Source organism: Falco peregrinus, chromosome 2 (assembly GCF_023634155.1).
Source record: "Falco peregrinus isolate bFalPer1 chromosome 2, bFalPer1.pri, whole genome shotgun sequence".
Lineage (NCBI taxonomy): Eukaryota > Metazoa > Chordata > Aves > Falconiformes > Falconidae > Falco > Falco peregrinus.
This window is the reverse complement of record NC_073722.1, coordinates 95184898-95203915: the sequence shown is the minus strand read 5'-3', so window position 1 is coordinate 95203915 and position 19018 is coordinate 95184898. Positions and strand designations below refer to the sequence as shown.

The 19018-nt window shown below is 58.2% G+C and overlaps 2 protein-coding genes across 4 annotated transcripts; one reads left to right on the top strand and one right to left on the bottom strand.

Annotated features, from left to right (window-relative positions):
* Positions 1–561: 561 nt before the first annotated feature.
* On the top strand, positions 562–8225 carry LOC101916876 (coiled-coil domain-containing protein 63-like). Of its 3 annotated transcripts, XM_055794781.1 has the most exons (12): positions 562–787; positions 1799–1888; positions 2308–2471; positions 2611–2800; positions 3935–4054; positions 4537–4718; positions 5271–5452; positions 5968–6188; positions 6643–6717; positions 7120–7312; positions 7688–7885; positions 8068–8225. In XM_055794781.1, the coding sequence occupies exons 2-12, from the start codon at positions 1877–1879 to the stop codon at positions 8181–8183; spliced, it is 1653 nt and encodes a 550-aa protein (XP_055650756.1). In that variant the 5' UTR covers positions 562–787; positions 1799–1876; the 3' UTR covers positions 8184–8225. The 3 variants fall into 3 exon arrangements, with proteins under 3 accessions (XP_055650756.1, XP_055650754.1, XP_055650755.1); XM_055794780.1 differs by lacking the exon at positions 562–787 and having other exon boundaries at positions 1760–1888; XM_055794779.1 differs by lacking the exons at positions 562–787; positions 2308–2471 and having other exon boundaries at positions 1543–1888.
* Positions 8226–8510: 285 nt separating this feature from the next.
* Positions 8511–13535, bottom strand: LOC101916533 (myosin regulatory light chain 2A, cardiac muscle isoform). Its single transcript, XM_055794778.1, is given in 8 exon segments — positions 8511–9059; positions 9160–9208; positions 9291–9366; positions 10577–10681; positions 11562–11637; positions 12321–12410; positions 13427–13490; positions 13492–13535. Coding segments are annotated over 8 exon segments (603 nt in total). The 3' UTR covers positions 8511–8960.
* Between the last annotated feature and the right edge of the window lie 5483 nt (positions 13536–19018).

The following is a 19018-nucleotide window of genomic DNA, read 5'->3' as shown; positions in this document are numbered from 1 at the left end:
GGAGCTGTTGATCATGCAGGAATGGGATGAAAATCCCTGGGAGCTTCCCCCAGCCCCGCCGGGAGCCTCAGGCTTCAGTGCCTTCCCAGCATCGCTCTGCCCTCGGTTGTGATTTTTCTTACCTAGTGCCACATTCTGCTTTCTGCCATGAAAATCATTTCCAAGTAAATGCATCCTCAGAGCCTGTCCGTCTGGCTGTGAATTAGCCTGGAACTGGATGGCTGGCTTGTTAGCTCATCAGAGTCTCTGGGATAACGGCAAAGCGCAACCTCAGGAGCGATGTGCTGGCTGGGGATTTTGCTCATCGCCTTGAACTGGCCGCACCCTGCAACCTGGGCCGCAGATGCCCTTTGCTCACCTTCAGCACCTCCTCTGTTCCCCTTCATCCCAGAGCTGAGTAAGCAACACCAGGTCTACAAAACACAGCCCTGCTGCAGCCTCCAGCGCTGTCTCGTGCTTCTGCCCTCCAGGGATCTCTGGGTTTGCCGAGTCCCTGGGAAGGAGCTGGCCATGCACTCCAGCTTATGAGGAAGGGATTATCACAGCTCTTGTGACTCAGCCCGTGGCTCCCGTGTGCTTCCCTGCACGGAAGGGAGAGAAGCGGCCAGGAATCCTCAGTTTGTCCCCTCTACCGGGCTGCCTGAAGAGTCTCTGTCCCCAGGGACATTCCCCAGGCCGGCAGTGCCAACCATTGGTGCTGTCCCGACGGCAGGCATCTTGAGGGTGTCTGGATGCTGAGGGCAATGGCAGTGATGTGGTGATTGCAGCCTCTCCACAAGGAAGACAGGTAGGAAGGCCAGGGAGCCGGCTGTGGGGCCGGCAAGGAAGGGAAAGCAGCTCTGTGGCCCCAAAGTGCTGCTGGGGATGGTGAAGCCCTGGGTGCTGCTTTCCAGTTGGAGCAAAAGGCTTCCAAGTCCCAAATTACGGGCTGATTCAAACACCGCAAAGGGAAGCAAGAACGGGTAAAATGTGGGTTTCTGCTTGCTGTGGACATGCAGCCAGGGAGATGCTGGAGCACATGCTTCAGGGCTGGCTGTGGGACACGGAAACCACTTGGGTCTGTTTCGCGTGGGCTCCCAGCGCTGCCCATGGGGTGGGTGGGGGTGCCCCGGCCGCCCCCTTGGTGACAGTCACAATGGAGACCCCATCCATGCTGCGGTGGGACCTGGCAACGGGGCCAGTGCCTGTTCCACAGAGCCTGGGGCAGGGAGCAGGGCTGGCTCCCTGCCAGGCTCTCCTCTCTCCTGCACTTCCCGTGGGAGGCAGGGGGCTGCTCTTTGGGAATATCTGACTGCCACCGTGGTCCCATCCCCTGGCTGGAGAGGAACCGCAGCACCCTGCGGTGGGGTGAGCAGCGCTGGGGGCAAGAGGGGAGCCCGGGGGGCTGCAGCAGGGCTGGGGGGGACCAGCGGTGGGGGTGAGGGCTGCGTGGTCAGCCCCAGCGCCTTCCCTGCCTGCGGCGGGACAGGGGCTGAATCCAGGCGATATCCCCCACTTACGCTCCCCGGGGGCTCTGCCCGCCGGCATGGGGGGCCTTGGCCTCCCCGGGATTTCTGTGGAAACCCAGGTACTGGACAGGGTGGAACAGCTCAAACCATCTGTTCTTCCCCTACTTATAAACTCAACAGGAGGAGTGTGTTTTGCGATGACATCACTACGGATGCTCTCCTTTTATTCATCGCGCAGCCGTCTGTGATGGTTTCCTCATGTGCCAAACACGCGAGCGGGTGCTGAGGGACGGGCAGGGGGACACAAACACCCCCTTAACCAGCGTTTCATTTCTCCCCTTGGGAAGCAGGTCTGTCCCCGCAGAGGCTCCATCATCCCCTTCCCGAGGCGTCTGCAGAGCAACCAGCAGAGTTAGCTGGAAGAAACGATGGACTCCAAGGTATAAAGTGAAGCACAAACCCAAGGTGAACTTCTCTGCAGGTGCAGGTCTGCCACGGGGACCTCCCCTGCAGAAATTCTCTCAACAACAACAACGGAGGAGGAGGAAAAGAGAGAGATCTCTCTCAACAACAACAACGGAGGAGGAGGAAAAGAGAGAATTCTGCAGCCCTCCTGTGCTGGGCACGAAGCTGTGAGGCGGCTCGGCAGCTCTCATGGAGTTGGTTTGGATGACTCAGTGTTTTGGGTGGTCAGGCATATTGTGACGTCATGAATACTGGGTGGCAGCGAAGAGCTGAAGGTGGTGACAAACGGCTGGAGGTGGTGGTGCCATCCACCCGCTCCCCAGTGTCCAGCTCTGCTGTCTACCGCTGCTGGTCGTGTTTGCTCAAGTGACCAAGCTCTCCCTCCCTGTGGCAGTGGGGAGAGCCCTCTCTGGAGCAGAAGGTTTTGGACGTGCCCGCGATGGAGAAAAAAAAGGTGTCTGAAGCCGAGTTCAGGAGACTGCAGAGAGAGTTTCAGAGAGCAGCGGAGAAGAGGAAATCTTACGGTGCCAACGTGAGGCAGCAAATGCAGGCTCAGGAGTGAGTGCAGCTTTGTGTTTGGAAAGTTCCTCCATGCCGAGATCTGGGGACCCCGGTGCTGAAGTGAGGAGGGGTGAGGACTTGCTCCGGTATTGCAGGTGGGATGTGCTAAAGGTCATTTGTCGTTGTGTTTTTACAGAAAAGAAATAGCGTCGCTGACTCAAGAACGCAAAGAGGTGTTATTAACGCCGAGCCAGATCCCATCCCCAAGAAATAGGATGCGGGATGAGAGGAATTGTACGGGGCTCCAAGGCCTTTTGCAGACCAAATATCAGTGTGATTCCCTGATTAAAGACAGAAAAGCCCTGTTAGCGGAGCTGGACAAGGAGGTAAGAGCATCTGGAGCGTTCCCTGGCTGAGCACGGTAGAGCAGTGCAGAGTCACAGAGTCAACCCTATGTAAAACGCACTTGGTTCAGGCTTTGGAATATAATGCTGCCTCCTGGCAAAAACCACAAGACAATGCCAAGCGGGCAGAGCCAGGCTCCCATTCAAGTCAGCACTGGCTGGAAACGTAAGGTCTGACTCTCAACCACCTTCTTGTCCCACGGGTCTCTGCAGCTGCTCTTTGACGGCACGCGCCTGCCTGGGGTCACACAACATCCCTCTGCTTGTCCCTTGAGGGTTTTTTTTTTTTCCTCATGTAAAAAAAATAAAGACAAAACTGGAACAGTCAGTTGTGCTGCCTGAGACATGGGAAATAGAGGAGCAGCAACATCTAAGGGATGTCCCATCACTTCTCCTGAGGACAGTCTGGTTGGGTTTGGTCAGTGGTGGGGTGGCATGCCCAGGGCAACCCAGGGCTACAGAAGTGACAGGTCCCTGCAGCTTTCTGCTCTGGACAAGCCACCCATGACGGAAGCCAGGGAACATGCTCAGGTGGTTTGCAGGTGCTAGATGTGCTGTAGAGTTTTCCGCAACAGGGTTAGCTTTCAATCAGGGATCTCTTGGCTGAGTCATACCTCTCCCACCTGCCCCCGGCTTCGTGGTTCTCCAACTACTTCGCTCTTCTCATGGATTTATTTCCTCTGGCAGCTGCCCACTTCTGACAAAAGTTTTCCTCCACTCACTCCCAGGGAGTGCTGCGCAGACCCCTGTCTGGCCAGCACTCTACCCCTACCAAAAAGCCACCCTTCCTTGCCTCTTCTGCTCGGCACAGAGTGCTGCTGTGCCGCCTTCAGCACCTGCTGAATTTCCCTCCAGAGGCAGCTGCGTTTCCTTTGCCACACGAAAATAAACCCATTCCTAGTTACAGCGTATGTTTCTTGAGTGTGCAGGGTGGGATCCCTTGGGATTAAAGCTGCTGCTGTAACTGTGAGCTCCTTAATGACATGGTTGCTGTAGTTCAGGTCAACAGGGTATTTTCTTTGGCTAAGTGTCCTGCCAAGAGTCTAGAACGTGGGGGTGGAGATTATACTGACTTTTTTTTCCCCTCTCTTTCTTTTTTCTAACCTGTACGTGCAGATACTAGAGCTGGAAAAAAAGATGGCGAGGCAAAACCGGGCGGCAGTGAAGGCGAAGCAAGCAAACAGTAGCAAACAGCTGCAAAAGCAGATTGAGACACTGGAGCTGCATCTAAACAACGTAAGCAAACATTTTGCAGACCTCCGGAGACCATGTGTGGGGCCACACTGGGGCCTGTGTGCAACCCCCTTTTTGGCCAGGACCAAGTGTAATGCTGCAGATGCATTTGGTTGAGACAAACTGCATAAAGGAGGAGCTGGCTCGTTCCTCTGGCCTGCTTGCTCCCAGAGTATCTCAAAGGCTCCTTCAAGCTTGGTGAGCCAAATGCAGCACTTGGGCCATGCCAAGAAGCCTGAGGGTCTGCACCTGTTTAGTGATAAACCTGAGCTGCCTGCAGCCACCTTGCCTTGGACACCACCAGCTCCTGCTCTGTGCCATGATCAGCCTAGCCTGCTGTTACCTCCCCTGTCTTGGGGAGGGGGATAGTACAGCAGCAACTTCAGAGAAGAGATTTGTCCCAGCTGTGGTCAAGGTCTTTCAGCAGAAACCTGACGCCCCCAAGTCCCGCACCAGCTTCAAACCTTTTGCTTGCCTCTCCCCAGGTCACCGTCCATTTCCATACCATCCTGTCCAGAAACAAAGAGCTCCGAGAAGAGATTGAAAAGCTGCAAATCCAGAAAGCTCTTTTGGGCAAGCTCTCCTTGAAGCTCCATAAGAAGCTGGCTCAGCAGAGGAGAAGGATGAACACTGCCGCTGAGCAGTGCACACAAGGCTACAAGCAGCGGTACGTGGCCTTGTGAACCCTCTGTGGCAAACTTGGCGCTGGTGGGCAATGCCAGCGACGGGTGTCGATGTAAAGAGAGGCCATCTGCAACTTCAGAGAGAGGATGCACCCGCTGTTGTCTAGAGCTGGGTGCTAAGGCTTTGGTGCTTGGTCAGTGCAGGGAGACCGGTACCTCCAGGGGGGTTTACTCCGCCTATGCCAGATGTTTCTCAGGATGTGGTGAACTGCCCTATGGAGCAGCCTCTTTCCCCCCGAGTCCCATCTCAGCCTGCATGGGAGGGTGCAGCAGACCTGGAGCAGAGACCAGCCAGCTCCAGGCAAAGTGAGCTTGGCTGCCACAGCTGGGTGCTGTGTCTGAGTACAAACCCCCAGCCAGAGCTGTGTTAGCTGCTGCTGGCCTCGGGCTAACGCAGCTGCATCTGCATGGGAGCCGGCCAGCGTGCACAGCATCACGGGGGTTTTGCTCGGCCAGGCACAGAGATGCATGGGAATGGGCAGGACTACAAATCCTTATACCTTCCCGTGGTGTAACCTGCTGCTCTCTGTGCTCAGGATGGGGGCTCTGGCAAGGATTGCAGCCTTGAACAAAAGACACATAGAAGACACAGTCCAGCACAATGTTGAGCTGCAGGAGCGGAAGCGTGCCCTAGAAAAGGAGAACAAACTGAAAAACTTCATGCTGACCAAGTGCAGAGATCGCTCGGAACTGGAGGAAGTGGCCAAAAAGAGAAAAGGTACCAGATGAGAGAGAATACCTGCAACTGGTAGCACAAGCCAGGAGTTGGCAGAGTTGCCCAAGGGGGTTGCGTATAGAAGCTTATGGCTCTGCACCCCAAAGGCGGGACCTCTCCCCATAGCTCTGCACCCCAAAGGCGGGACCTGTCCCCTGCCTGCAGGCTCCTTCACCCAGCCTTCAGCCTACAAGTGGAAAGGATGAAGAGTGATAACCAAGTGAAAGCACCCAGCATCATGTGTCTTGGGGTGCCCTTGGGGCAGAGGGAGGGGTGGGGAGGCAGGGAGCTGCCCCTATGGCTCCTTTTGTCCTCTTGGGGAAGGATCCCACCGTGTTTGCCCCGTTCCCATGAGGACAGGGAGCTCCCTGCTTAGTTTTGGGTGAAATAAAGACACTCTCTGCCCCTCTGGCCCCAGCCCCCACGCCAAACCTCAGGGCACCTGCAGGGAAAGGCTCTGCAAAGGGAGCCCTGCAGGGACACGCACAGCCAGGCCTCTTTTTCCATCTCTCCCTCAGCCCTGAAGGCAGCCCAGTGGGCCAAGCAGAGCCAAATGGAGAGCTTCGAGAGCCAGGAGGTGGCTTACAGGCGCCTGCTGGAGCTGGCAGAGGACGGGAACTTTGACCGCCTGGTGGATAACTTCATCGAAAAGGAGGGGAAGAACTTTGCCTCCTTCATCTACATCACTGAGCTGAAGAACGAGATGGAGAAGATGAAGCAGAGGATCAAGGATGTCCAGGTCTCTTCCAAGCTCTTCATGTCTGCCCTTTCTCAGCTGGTGCTTTGGGGCTGGCGTGGGTTTTTTTCCTCTCCCATGTGTCCGGCCTCGCTGCTCACAGCGGAGCCCAGCTCACAGCCTGCCACACGGGTGGGATTAGGGGAATGCAAAGCGGTAGCCCAAAATAGAACTCCCACAGACAGAAGGCTGTGTTCTCAGAGCTAAAAGTGTCTCTGCTGCCACCGTGTACCCAGCAGTATGCAGGAGGGCCAAGAGCTGCCTCGGCCTTGAGTGGGGCTGGCTGGAGTGAGAAGGGGGGTCATGACTTGTCCTCCTGCCCTGGGGACAGTGGTCCCCAGAGGGGTCACAGTGGGATATCCCTGCTCCCAGGGTGGAGGGATGGTCCCCAGCCTCTCTTGGGCACATCTGGTGAGCATTCAGCCAGTATGCCCTCCATGTGCTTGTGTTTACACAGGATGAAATTACGACTCTTATGATGGACCGGGAGGACGCAGAGACGGGCAACTTCCATGTCCTGCAGGAGCTGGAGGTATGGCAGCCGGGATTTCCCTCTGCCAGGGCAGCAGAAGCCTGTGTGTCCCGGCATGTGTCCTAGCGAGTGTGGTCCCGTCAACACCGCTCTGGGCAACGGCTGGAGAGGCATGGGCAGAAAAGGGCCCTGCATTGGCTTTGGCAGCCCTGTCTCCCAGTGCATGATGAGAGGGTGACTGCAGGGCTTCTGCCAGCCCTGGTTCTCTGGCACCTGGGGCCTGGGCTGTGGCGTGGGGAGCTTGGGATCCCCTTCACAGAGCCTTTCCCCTGCAGGGATGGGAGCATCCCACAGCCCCTCCTGGGCCGCCTCCAGTGTCCGGACTGGACTTGGCCAGGACTTGGGGGTGGGGGGGCGCGAGCAGGGGGCTGTTGTGACACCTGGCAAAACCTTTGCGGATAGGAAAAACTAGCGGAAACCACGAGGGAAGCCAACTGGTGCGAAGAGAGATGCAAAGAGAGCAGCAGAGTCCTGGGCCAGATCAAATGTGGCGTGGAGGCCCTTTTGGAAGTAATCGGTGGCGATGCTACGAAGACAACGGAGCAGCTTGGAGAAAATGGGCAGATCACGGATGGGAATCTGACGCGGATTTTAGGTGGGTCAGGGCTGCCCGCCTTCGCTTGCCACATGGCCCAGACCTTGTCTGTCCACCCCCTGCTTGCCCCGTGTTTAGATTGAGCTGGTTTCCTGCCCCCACCCCGTCATGCACGGGTGTCCCTAATGGGAATTTGCGATGCCAAATCCCCAGGAAATTCAGGAGCCAACCGGGACGTAGAACCACCCCGGTGGACCCCCCAGGCCCCCATGTTGGCTCTGGGTGTGGGACCCAGCCTTGACCCCTCGCCCCTGGGGAGCCTGACGGCACTGCCTGGGGGGAATCCATGGGTCCTGTGCCCAGCAGACCGCCGGGGCCGCGTTTGGGCAGGGCCCGGTGGAGGGGCCCTGTGGGACAGCATTCCCTCCCACCCAGGTCTCGTGGAGAAGGAGACCAACGAGCTCCTGCTGATGGAGAGCGTCCTGCGCTACACGCGGGCTGAGGGCTCGCAGCCGGCCCAGCCCTTCGCCAGCCCGCTCCTGGGCACCACCAGCCTCCCGTGGGTGATGGATCGGGCCCGGCTCTGCCCGCCGCCCCCCGCCCTGGACAGCACCCCCGCCGACATCGCCGCCTGTGAGTGAGGTGGGAGGGAGGGGCTACGGCCAGGCAGACAGCCAATCCACAACCCCCTCATGGCCGCCTGGCCAATCCCCCGCTGCCACCTCTCCTCCCCAGCCAATCCCCACCGGCCTGTCCCACCCCACCACATCTATAAGGCCTGTGCCGGCAGACACGGGTGTCCTTTTCTTGGGCAGGGGAGGTGCCGCTGGGCCACGGGCAGCTGCACCAGCTGGTCCTCCAGAGCTGCGAGAAGGAGCTGGGCCACGCTGCCGCTGCCGCCAAGAAGGGGAGCAAGAGCCTCAAGGAGTGAGAGCCCGGCACGGAGGAATGAAATAAACAGTTCCGCTCCTCAGCTGCCCCTCTGCTTCTGCGCCCTGGACATCCTTCCATCTCCCAACACCTTCTGCGGGCTTCAAAAGCTTGCCGGCTGATATTTCGGCACGGCTTGGCCCACTGCTGACAGCAGCCATGGCTGGGGGTGGGAACCGCTGCTCTCCGGCGGGGGGGCCGTTGCCGTTGCTCAACGCCACGCGCTTCCCGCAGCTGGGCATCGCGGGAGTGGTGCACCGGGGACATGGTGACCACAGTCCCTGTCCTGCACCATGCCTTCCCGAGGGGCTTGGTGAGGCCACGGGGGGATGCAGAGCGGGCTCGCGGGGCTTTGCCTGCTAAGCTGGGAGAAGCCGGCAGCTCTCTGCTGCCTGAAGGAAAGCTGAGCTCAGCGCTGGTCCTGGGCTGGTGGGCGAAACAGCCTGTTTGGCGTGCACTGAGCTGTGGAGCTGGGCCACGCTGGGAACCGAGGAGGCAAGGGGAGGAGAGGGCACGCGAGGGTGATGTGCAGGGGCCGGGAGGCTGGGGCAGGGGGGTCTGGGAGGGCGCGGGGGCTCCCGCCGGGCACAGCCGCACTGCGCAGACACACCACGCCAGCCCAAGCACCGCTCACACCAGCGGCTGGGTTTCCTCTTGCCAAGGGCAGTTTAATGTGGATGCCATTGACGCGTTCCCCAAGGGGAGAGGTAAAGGGACCCCCCGCCCCCCGTGCACCCCAGACAGAGGTGATCCTGCCAGCCCCAGCGCCGAGCGTGGGCTAGTCCTTCTCTTCACCGTGCGTAATGATGTGGACAAGGTTTTTATAGTCCAGGTTGCCAGAAATGTCCGGAGGGAAGGCTGCGAACATCTGATCGACCTGCCGGGAAACAAACGGGTTGAAAAGGCAGCGCAGAAGGGCTTTGTGGCTGGGGGTCTGTCGTGGTGGAGGGCACAGGAGGGTGGGAAGGAGCTCGTACCTCTTCCTGGGAAAACCTCTCGCCCTGCGTCATCAGCATTTCTTTGATGCTGCAAACAAGAGCACGGTGAGCACCAGGGTGGCCTCGGTGAGGACACCCCCCTGCCCCCCGTCGAGGCACCCCTTACTCACTAGGCAGATTTCAGGCCTTTCCCCTCTGGATCGAACACCTTGAATGCATTCAGGATTGTCTCCTCCGGGTCAGCACCTGCGGGTGACATGGCCACAGCCGTTGGAGGTGGCGGTGGAGGAAGCCAGCTGCAGCCTCCTGCTTCTCCCAGCCTTTGGGGAGAAGGTGAGGGCCAGGCTGGGAAGTGGGGGGCCCACAGGAATGCTGACCCTGCAGCTGGGACCTCGACCGTGGGTGGTGGCATGTAGAGGAGCAGACATAGGGTCATGGTGTGCCCACAGAGCAGGCGGTGTCACCACCGCCCTGGCGTCCGGCAGCTATCTAATCTTTCGGGTGTATTTATAGAGCTCCAGGCACAGACTCGTGGGGCCTCGTAGCCTCCGGCAGATCTGCCAGGGGGCTGCGTGCCTTGGCTTGTGTAAGTGATACAGGGTGCAGCTGGATGGGCCCCTTGGGTCAAACCCATGCTGTAGGTAGGGCCCTTGCCAGGGTGGCACTTGGTGGCACCGTTGCTGTCAGCAGGCTCAGAGGCACTGCAAGATCTCCTGGCCCCTTTTTTCTGGAGGGACAGCAGCAGCACAGCCTGTTGGTTTTTTTAAACGGCTGTGGAAACTGAGGCATGGGGACCTGCTCCTCCCCCGCAAGCGGCTGGGGAGACATGGGATGAGATCCAGCTCTCTGCATGGGCAGCCCCAGCCCTGCCTTTGGGACTGTTGGTATGGCAGGTTGGCACGAGTTTTGGGGTGCAGGGACCTGCCTGGGGACAGCTGCTCAGGGTACATGGCGCTGAGTTTGTCCTAGCTGTGGTGCCTTGGGATGGGCAGGCGGGGGTAGTGCCCAAGGCCACGATTTGGAGGACAAAGACTGGAGCTCTTGGGGAGAGGGGTTCTTGCTGGTTATGGTCCCAACAAAGCCTCTGTCTCCTGGGGGGGGGTCCCTGTGTTGCAACTGGGAGAAGGTGGCACTAAAGGGTGTGGGAGGGGTGGGTGAGGGAGATCATTTCACAGGTATCCCCGGGTTGTCCCTAGGTGTCACCTCTTGGCCGTGGCGTGGGAGGCATCTTTGCTCTGACCCACTCCCCAAGCTCTGCACACCGCAGCATGGCAGTCGGTGCCACCTGCCTTTCCTTGAGCAGCTCCCATCTGAGGCCTCCAAGGAGTCTCTGATGGGTCTCGCCTGGAATGGTGATGGAGATCCTGGGAGCTGGGTGGCCTCCCCATGTGGGACGGGATATTAGTGATGGTGTGGGTGCCCACCAACCCCGCCAGCTTCCCGGGTGCCCCCTCACCTTTCAGTTTCTCTCCAAACATGGTGAGGAACACAGTGAAGTTGATGGGGCCGGGTGCCTCCTTGATCATCTCATCGATCTCCTCGTTTTTCACATTCAGGCGTCCTAGGGGAGAGCCGCGTTGGGTGACTTGTGTGTCCACGTCCTGCTGCAAATTCATGCAGACCTCTGCGCTCCGCTCTACATACTGGGGGCTAGAAGACACAGCACAGGAGCCTTCCCCTGGAGGATTTTGCGCCCAGCCGAGGGAAGCGGCACAGCCCTGGGGAGCCACCTTTGATAAGGAATGGCAGTAGCAGAAGCGATGATGGGAGAATCACGTGCTGGCTGAGGGTGGGTGGGCTGGACATGTCCAGCTCTGGTTTCTCGGGCTGCAGGATCACAGCAAAGAAGGCTGCAAAGGACTGAGCTGTGCCGCTTCCCTCCTGCACGGCCCCATGGATCAGCCTCCTTCAGCCCTCCTCAGAAGCTGTTTTGGGTCAAACCCACCAGCACTGTGGTTCCCCCTGGCCCCCAGTGCCAGAAACGAACAGGACTGAATGCCTGCGTCCTCTTCCCTGAGCTTGGGGTGTCTTTGGGACTCCCCAGCCCCATCGCTGCTTCGTGCTGACCTCCACGACGGGAGAGCCAAGGTTGCAACTTCAGAGCTTCCTACAAACCCCGTCAATCCCTGTAACGCCCGTACACCCAGGGATGCTGTGGGACGGGCACAGCCAGGCAGGGAGCATTTGGCTGTGTGACCCAGGAGCTGGCTCTCTCTGGTACCTACGGGATAAACCACCCGCTGCTGCAGGAGCTGCTCCGAGTCACCCGGCGTGGGATCTCACTCCCTAACAGAACTGGGTTTGGATCAGGCAGTTTCCAGCAAAACAGGAGATCCAGTTAACTGCCGGGGCTTGGCTAAAGGGGGGCTCACAGCTGGTTTCTCACTTAGTAAGTCTAACGTTGTTGAAGCTCCTGGGGAAGGTCCTAAAAGGGGGCTCACCGAGTGCAGCAAACGTGTCTCTCAGATCTGCCTTGTCGATGAAGCCATCCCGGTTCTGATCCATGATGGTGAACGCCTGAAGCACAGGAGGAGGTCGGGGAGAACAGGGAGAGTGTCAGCCATTGAAAGGCTTTAATACCCTCCTCCTCCTCCCTTTGACTTGGGTGGGACAAGGGCAGTTTGAGCCCTCCCAGGATGGGGCTCTGGGGGTCCTCACCCAGTGGGGGAGCAACAACCACCACCCTAATCCAGCAGCAATCCTGGCCCCTGCACCCTCGGGTGATGTGGGGTGATGGCTTCCTATGGCAGCCCAAATCAATGCCATACAGACCCTCTCCTTGGCCAAAGCCCTCTTCATCCCAGGGATGAGACCAACTGGGGAGGACATCTTGAGCCATCAGCCTCCCCAGCTGGGGCTGGTTATCCCAGTGACTGGAATTTACACAGGACTGTGTGCCAGCTGAAGTAAGCATGAAGTGATCCTGGCACAGCAGGTGGGAGCTACCTAGAGATGTGCTGCTGCTCTCTTGGGTGCTGCCGGCTCCTCTGCAGGCTGCAGGCTCCTAGGCAGCTTTGAGGCAATGCCGTATTTAATGATGTTGCTGAGCTGTTATCCTCACTTTTGAAATAAAATAACTGAAAACTGGGCATGCTGCCTCTTGTTGCAAACCAGCTGTCACCAGTCTGAAAGTGCCGAGGGAGGAGCTGAAGGTCATGTCACATCAAGGACCCTCGGTCATTTCTACCGAACCCACCTACCTCTTTAAATTCCTGGATCTGGGCCTGCTCGAACATGGAGAAGACATTGGAATTAGCACCTTCAATCCTCTTCTTGGCTTTCTTGGGTGCCTGCAGGGGTTCAAGTATGTGTCACTAACTCACCAGCTTTTTATGTTGTGGAATAAAAGCATGAAACTACCCCATTCTTAGTCATGAGTCCTTCATGGTAGCTCTGGGCTGGTGCTGCCACTGTGTTCTCTTCCCTGGGTGCTTGGTGGTTCCCCACGCATTGCTCAGCAGCTCTGGGCACATGCAACCCTCTGAGATACTGAGGGGTGTTAAGATTCCTCCTTAAATTATAGTTCTGTCTTTGCATTCCTGATAAACTTGGCCAAATAGGTCCAAGGAAGGGTGAATTGAGAAATCGCTTCCCCACCAAAGGTACGGCAGGTAAAAGGACGGGCACCGGGGTGAAATGTCCCTGGGTGGAAACCTGATTTGGGAGCACACTGCTGTGGTTGCATGCAAGGGCTGTAGTTATTAGGTGCTTCCTTACCCTGCTGCACTTCTTGCTAAAGACACTGCACTTATCAAGATGTTTGCTTAATAAAAAAATTTGCCTCCTCCTGCACTGATGCTTGAAACGACCAGAAATGGCTCAATGTGTCTTTTAAACAGGAGCAGAGGACTGAGCCACTCACTGTCCCACCCTGCCCGTCATCCCTCATTCCACCCATGCTCCGGCAGCCTTTCCCTCTAATCGGGGCTGGGGGGAGGGGGGGGGGGGGGGGCTCTGCCAGGAGGAGGCAGAGCAGGAGGGTTTTAGGAGGGTTTTGGGGGACACAATAGCCTTTCCTCTCGCTGCATGGAGGAATGGGAAACAGAAAGATGGCATTTGAACCCCAAAACGGTCTGCTCCACTTAGAAAGCTCTGCTGGCATGGGAGACACCTCCCTGTTCCCCACGGGATGCTGCCGATTCAGCCAGATGCTCCCCGACTTGCTCACCCCCTTTCCAGGGCAGGAGGGATGCTTGGCCCTCAGATCCCTGTCACCTCCATCGCTCCCTGCCCGTTAAATCTATCCTGGTGAAAAAGCTAATGGATTTTGCCTCTTTGGCTGGAGCTTTGGGCTCTCGGTACTCACCATGGCTTTGCAGAAGCGCTGATGTTGCTGCGAGAGGTGTCTCGGAGGCAGTCCTCGCCTCCCCTGGGCTGAATAAATACATTCCACTCTGGGTTAAAAATAACCCCATGCCCACTTTTGGTTGTAATAGGTAAGTTAACCACCCCCAACCCTGTTGTCTCTGATTTTCTCTGTCCTTCTCTCTCTAATCTGGAATAGCAGCTTGTTGTTGTCACCGGCTGACGTGACATGTGAGCCAGAGAGGGTTTCAAGGTTAACGAAGTGCCAGGCGGCCCCGCAGCTCCCACACAGTGCTAGAGATGCTGACCCGCAGCAGGGACTGCACAGGAGCAATCCCACCTGCGTTTGTCAGTCGGGCTGGGGCCGGGCTTTTCCTCTCCACTGGGACATGCAGGGAGGGCTCGGCCCCAGGGGAACCCCCAGCTACAGCCCCGCAAGCCTTGGGACATGGATGTTTTGCCTCGGTCCTGCCAGGCATCTTCGGGCGCCTTCATGCCCCGTCACGGCGTGGGCATGGCAAAGCTGGATGCTGCTGGGCTGCTGGAGGCAGAGGAGGCCCCCTGCCCTGCCCTGCCTGCAATGGGGCCCCATTGCCTGTGATGCTCGAGGAGCAGAAGCAGCTGCCTGGCCACCCTTCTCCAGCTAACAGGGGACCATCCTGCTGCAGCACCAGCTCAGATGCAGCACCCCATCCAAGAGCACCAGGATGAGGCCGGAGGCAGATGCTGAGCTCCCACAAAGCCGGACAGGCACGCAGGGCTCCCCTCTCATGTGTCACCCCCACAGAGGCACCTGTCACCCAGTTAAGCCAAACACTTGCTAGCTCTGGTCACAGCGAGACATACACAATTAACTCTCCCCATCCCAGTGTGGGGCCACATCCTGCAGCACTGGGGAGCGGTGGCAGCTCACCACCCCGGGCATGGCACAGCTGCCCCGGCCAGAGGCTGCATTTCTGCAACAGGAGCCACCAAACTGCTGGCAGGCAGCATCAATCCTGCCAGACCTCTGCCAGCCTCCGCTGCCCTCGTGGAGCAGGACCACTAGCCATTGGGACCGGGCACTTTTCCAGTTCTTTGTCTTCCATCTTTTTAGCCTGTTAATTTTATCTCCCCTCCTTCTTGCCTTGCCCTGGGAGCTTGAGCATACCGGGGTGGGAATGGTGCTGGCAGCCCAAGGATGCCTGGCAGCTGCCTCCACAGCCTCCCCCAAGCTCTGTGGTGCCTGGCATGGCCCTGACCCACAGGTGGAGTGTGGGGGGCTGCCGGCCTCACTGCCCATACCGCTGCCTGGCCTCATCCCCTCCACATGTCAAGGAGGCTGGTGGGCCAGCGGGGTGTTGGGGGGGGGCTGGGACAGGGCTGGGAACAAAAGGGGACCGTGAAACCAGATCCTTGGAGCTCTGGGTTCTGCCTAGACGCTGCCCTTGTTCTCCCAGAGGACACAAATACTGTGTTTAATCCCTGGAACTCACTGCTCGGTCAACACCTTGATGGCCGGCTGCTGCGGCCGAGCCAGCGAGGACGGCATTACGGGGAGGGTTGAAGTAGGCAGCAGGGAAATGTGTAGGGAAAAGTGCCCGGAGATGAGAAAGGAATGACTTTCCTGACAGAGGAATGACTGCCTCGTCTGGATGGAGTTGCAGCTGAGGGAAGGGATTTCAGGATGGGGCTTGGGATCTGTCTGAGCAAAAGGGCAGGCAAGAGCCAAGGGGGCAGAGCCAGGGTGAGGACCAGCCCCAGCCCTGTGGGCACAGCCGGGGATGAGGGGGATCAATCTCGGCATGGATGCTCCCTCCTCCTGCCAAGTTCAACTGGATTCATCGGCCAGCCGAGCCCAATTACCTTAATTTGTGGCATTAAGGAAAAATCCATAAGCATCAGGGAAGTGATGTGTAGCGGTTTAATGGGACCGGTCGGCTGTGGAGCCGCCAGCGCTGCCTGGGCACTGCCTGTCCCTGGCTCCGTGTCCATGCCGGGACATGGCTGGCAGGGCAGGAGGCAGCCCCAGAGCTATGGAGGTTTCCCAGAATATTTTTTTTTTTTTGTGGAGGAAGCACAATTTCTGCCTGCCCAGCCTGGAAGGGGTCACACCTTGGCCTCTCCCCGGTGTTGCCCAGGTTGTGGTTAGGGATGAGATGGTGGCTGGGGGCTTCAAGGGGTGGCTGTGCCGAGCATGGCACAGAAATCCTGGCTGGGGATGGGATGCAGATGGCTGCCTGTGCTTCTGCCATAATTTGTAAGACGGTGCATCTGCTCCGCTGCTCACTTCTCGCTGTCAGACGTAATCCTCTGTGCTGCACGGGCCAGATCCTGCTCCCCCAGTGAGGATCCTGGTCCAGCCTGGGGATGGAGGTGGCTCCAGGCACATCTTTTCCTTCTCCTGCTGTGGATGTTGGAGGACTTACTGGCATCCAGGGAAAGCCAAGTGCTTTAAATATGTGTATGTGTACCTATATACCTATAGAGCTCTGTAGTGAACAAAAGAGCTGCTGGGAATGGCTGCAGCCCGTGGATGGATGTCAGGGAATAACACACATATCTGTGCCATGGCAAAATCAAGCATCGTCCCTTCTTATCTGCAAAAGAGCCTGTGTTTTACATGAAAAAGCCTTTCTAATTAATAGGACAGCCCCTCTTGAGCTCGATAAAAAATGGAGTCAAAAGGATTTGATTAACCCCCGCTCTTTTCAAGGCACGTGCTCTGCCTGAGCGAGACGCATGCCTGTGCCCGAGCCAAGTCCTGCCCGTGGCTGATAAAGGGCTCCCTTCGTCCCAGGGAGCCAAGCAGCATTGTGCCCATGGGTCACCCCATGCCTACACATCAACGGAGCCGATTTGGGGGTGCCTGGGTCCCAGGGCTGGCCAAGCACAGCCGTACCGGCGTGCCTGGATGCTCCAGAGCCAACCTGCACAGCCACTCGTTCCATGCCGTTGTGGTTGCCTTATGCATATCTTTTGCTCCAACCAATATTTTTTAATGCGATCAGATACATTTGACTAAACTAATACATATGTATACACGCCAGTACATTCCCATTCAAACCAATGTAAATTGCCTTTGACCAATACATTTTCCTGAGAAATCAATGCATTTTAACACTGGATAATATTTATGAAATTGAATTTTTTATTGAAGCTAATGCAATTCTATTTTATGCATTTTTATTAAACTAATGCATTTTAAATTAAACTGTTGTATATTAACTACAATGGCTGTTGGTACTTACAGTAAAATAATATATGTTTGCTGAGATCAATACATATTCCAAACCTAGGAATTTCCAGTTAACAAGGCTATATCAAATATAACAAATGCATGTAGCTACTTAATTTGATGCTTATATACACTGGCTGGTATATTTGTTTATTGGTAATGATTATTTTTAAAGGGAGAAAGCTTATTAAAGATAGAAAAATGGATTCCTATGCAATGCAGAGCTGCTGCTTGAAGCTGATGCCGGTGGCCACCCTGTCCCTGGAGTTCACGCCAAGGGGGGCTTGTGGGGTTGGCCCATGTGTCCCAGTGCTGGCTGGTGGCCGGAGGCCATCTCCTCTGCCACAGACGGCTTCTGTGCCCTCAGCCACGTCCCTGCACCTCAGCTGCCATTGCAGGGGGGCTTGGGGGCATCCTTCCCTTTCCTCGCACTCCCTCCCTGCATCCCCCTTCTGCTGGCAGCATCTTCGGGAGCTCTGGGAGGGTTTTATCCATCTCTCCTTCGTGTTCAGAAGGTTTGCATGTTTAACAGCTTGTTCCAAACAGACTTAATTTAGCATCTTTGCCCGATTCAGCTCCATTTTCACTCGGACTGCGGCAATAACCAGGAGGATCTGCCCAGCTCAGGGGTCTGGGGAAGAGCTGCCACCCACAAAACCAGGGGCCGGCTGGGCCGGGGACAAGGCAGGTCACGGGGACGAGGATGGAGAATACCCCCATCCCTGGGCTGTGGCCTGTCCCAGGGATGTGCCCCGTGCTGGGCGCGGGATGTGGCCCCAGGAGGATGCAGCTGTGCTGGCCTCCTGAGCCAGAAATAGCAGCGTTATCTGCCATGCGCACGCCCAGCCGCACCGTAGTCGAGATAATTTGGGCAAAGCAGTCAAAAAGGCAAATTAATTAAAGCGCATGTGCTAATTGTAGGGGGCATGTGCCTGAAAATAAGTAGCCGCGGGTGGCCGGTGGGGGGACCCAGGCACCCGGGGGCACCGAGGGCTGAGGCCAGGCACAGCTCAGTGCACGCGCTGCGGGAGCTGCGGTGGGCACCGAGGGGAGGCGGAGGGGCGCTGTGCCCCCCGAGGCGGCTCAGCCTGCGCTCCTGTGCCCCCCTGCGCCCCCCTGTCCCTTAGTGTCCCGCTCGGGTGCCGCCCCAGCCCCCGCAGTGCCCCCCGTGCGCCCCCGCCCCGGCCCGCTGGATCGCGCTGCAGCGCGGCGGCCGCCGCCAGGTGGCGCCATTGTAGCGGGCGCGGTGCGGGCGCTGCCTGGTCCCCGGCGGGGCAGGGAGAGGGGAAGGGTCGGGGGAGATGGGAGGGCAGGGAGAGGGGAGGGGGCAGGGGAGATGGGAGGGCAGGGAGAGGGAGGGGGCAGGGGGAGATGGGAGGGCAGGGAGAGGGGAGGGGGCAGGGGGAGAGAGGGGAGGGCAGGGAGAGGGGAGGGGGCGGGGGAGATGGGGGAGCAGGGAGAGGGGAGGGGGCAAAGGGGAGATGGGATGGCAGGGGGAGGGGAGGGGGCAGGGGAGATGGGATGGCAGGGGGAGGGGAGGGGGCAGGGGGAGATGGGGGCAGGGAGAGGGAGGGTGCAGGGGGAGATGGGAGGGCAGGGAGAGGGAGGGGGCAGGGGGAGATGGGGGGCAGGGAGAGGGAGGGTGCAGGGGGAGATGGGAGGGCAGGGAGAGGGGAGGGTGCAGGGGGCACTGGGTAGGCAGGGGAGCCCCTGCCAGGGTCTCCCAGACCCCAGGACCCAGCTCCGCTTGGTGACAGCTGACAGGGCTGTGCTGCTTCATGGGATGGGAACAGGGCTCTGGCAGTGGCCCTCTGGGTCCCCATGAGGGTCTTTCTGCTCTGTGCCCCGGGCTGAAGCTGGGCCCCAGCTCCTGGCCAGCCCCAGGACCTGATGGCGCTGCTGTCCCTTGGTGTGGCGCCTGCCATCCCCCTGCCCATCCTTGGGATAAGGCTCACCGTCACCGTCACCGCTGGCCCGGCACCGCTGGCCTGCGCCAGCATCACCCCTCGGCCACCTACCGGGGCCAGATCACCGCACAAAGGACCTACCATGTGGATCGCAGATGTCAGGAAGGAGAGAATAAATTAATGCCTGAAATGGGAGTATGCTGAAATCCTTTTCTTTTCTTTTTTTTTTAAAGTACACAGAAAAGCCCCTTCCATATTTTAATGAAAAGCCTTTCAGAAGAGGAGGCAAGAGGCTGCCATTTACAACGGGCTATTGTCAGGCGCACAAAGCAAACCCTTCTGGAGACAAACTGATTTATTAACCCGCACCTCGCAGCCCTCCCCCGGGCGGGCGAGCCCTTAGGGTCGGTGGGCGGTGGGGCCGGGCTCCCCCTGCTCCCCCGGGGTTCCCCGGGGTCCAGAGGGACGC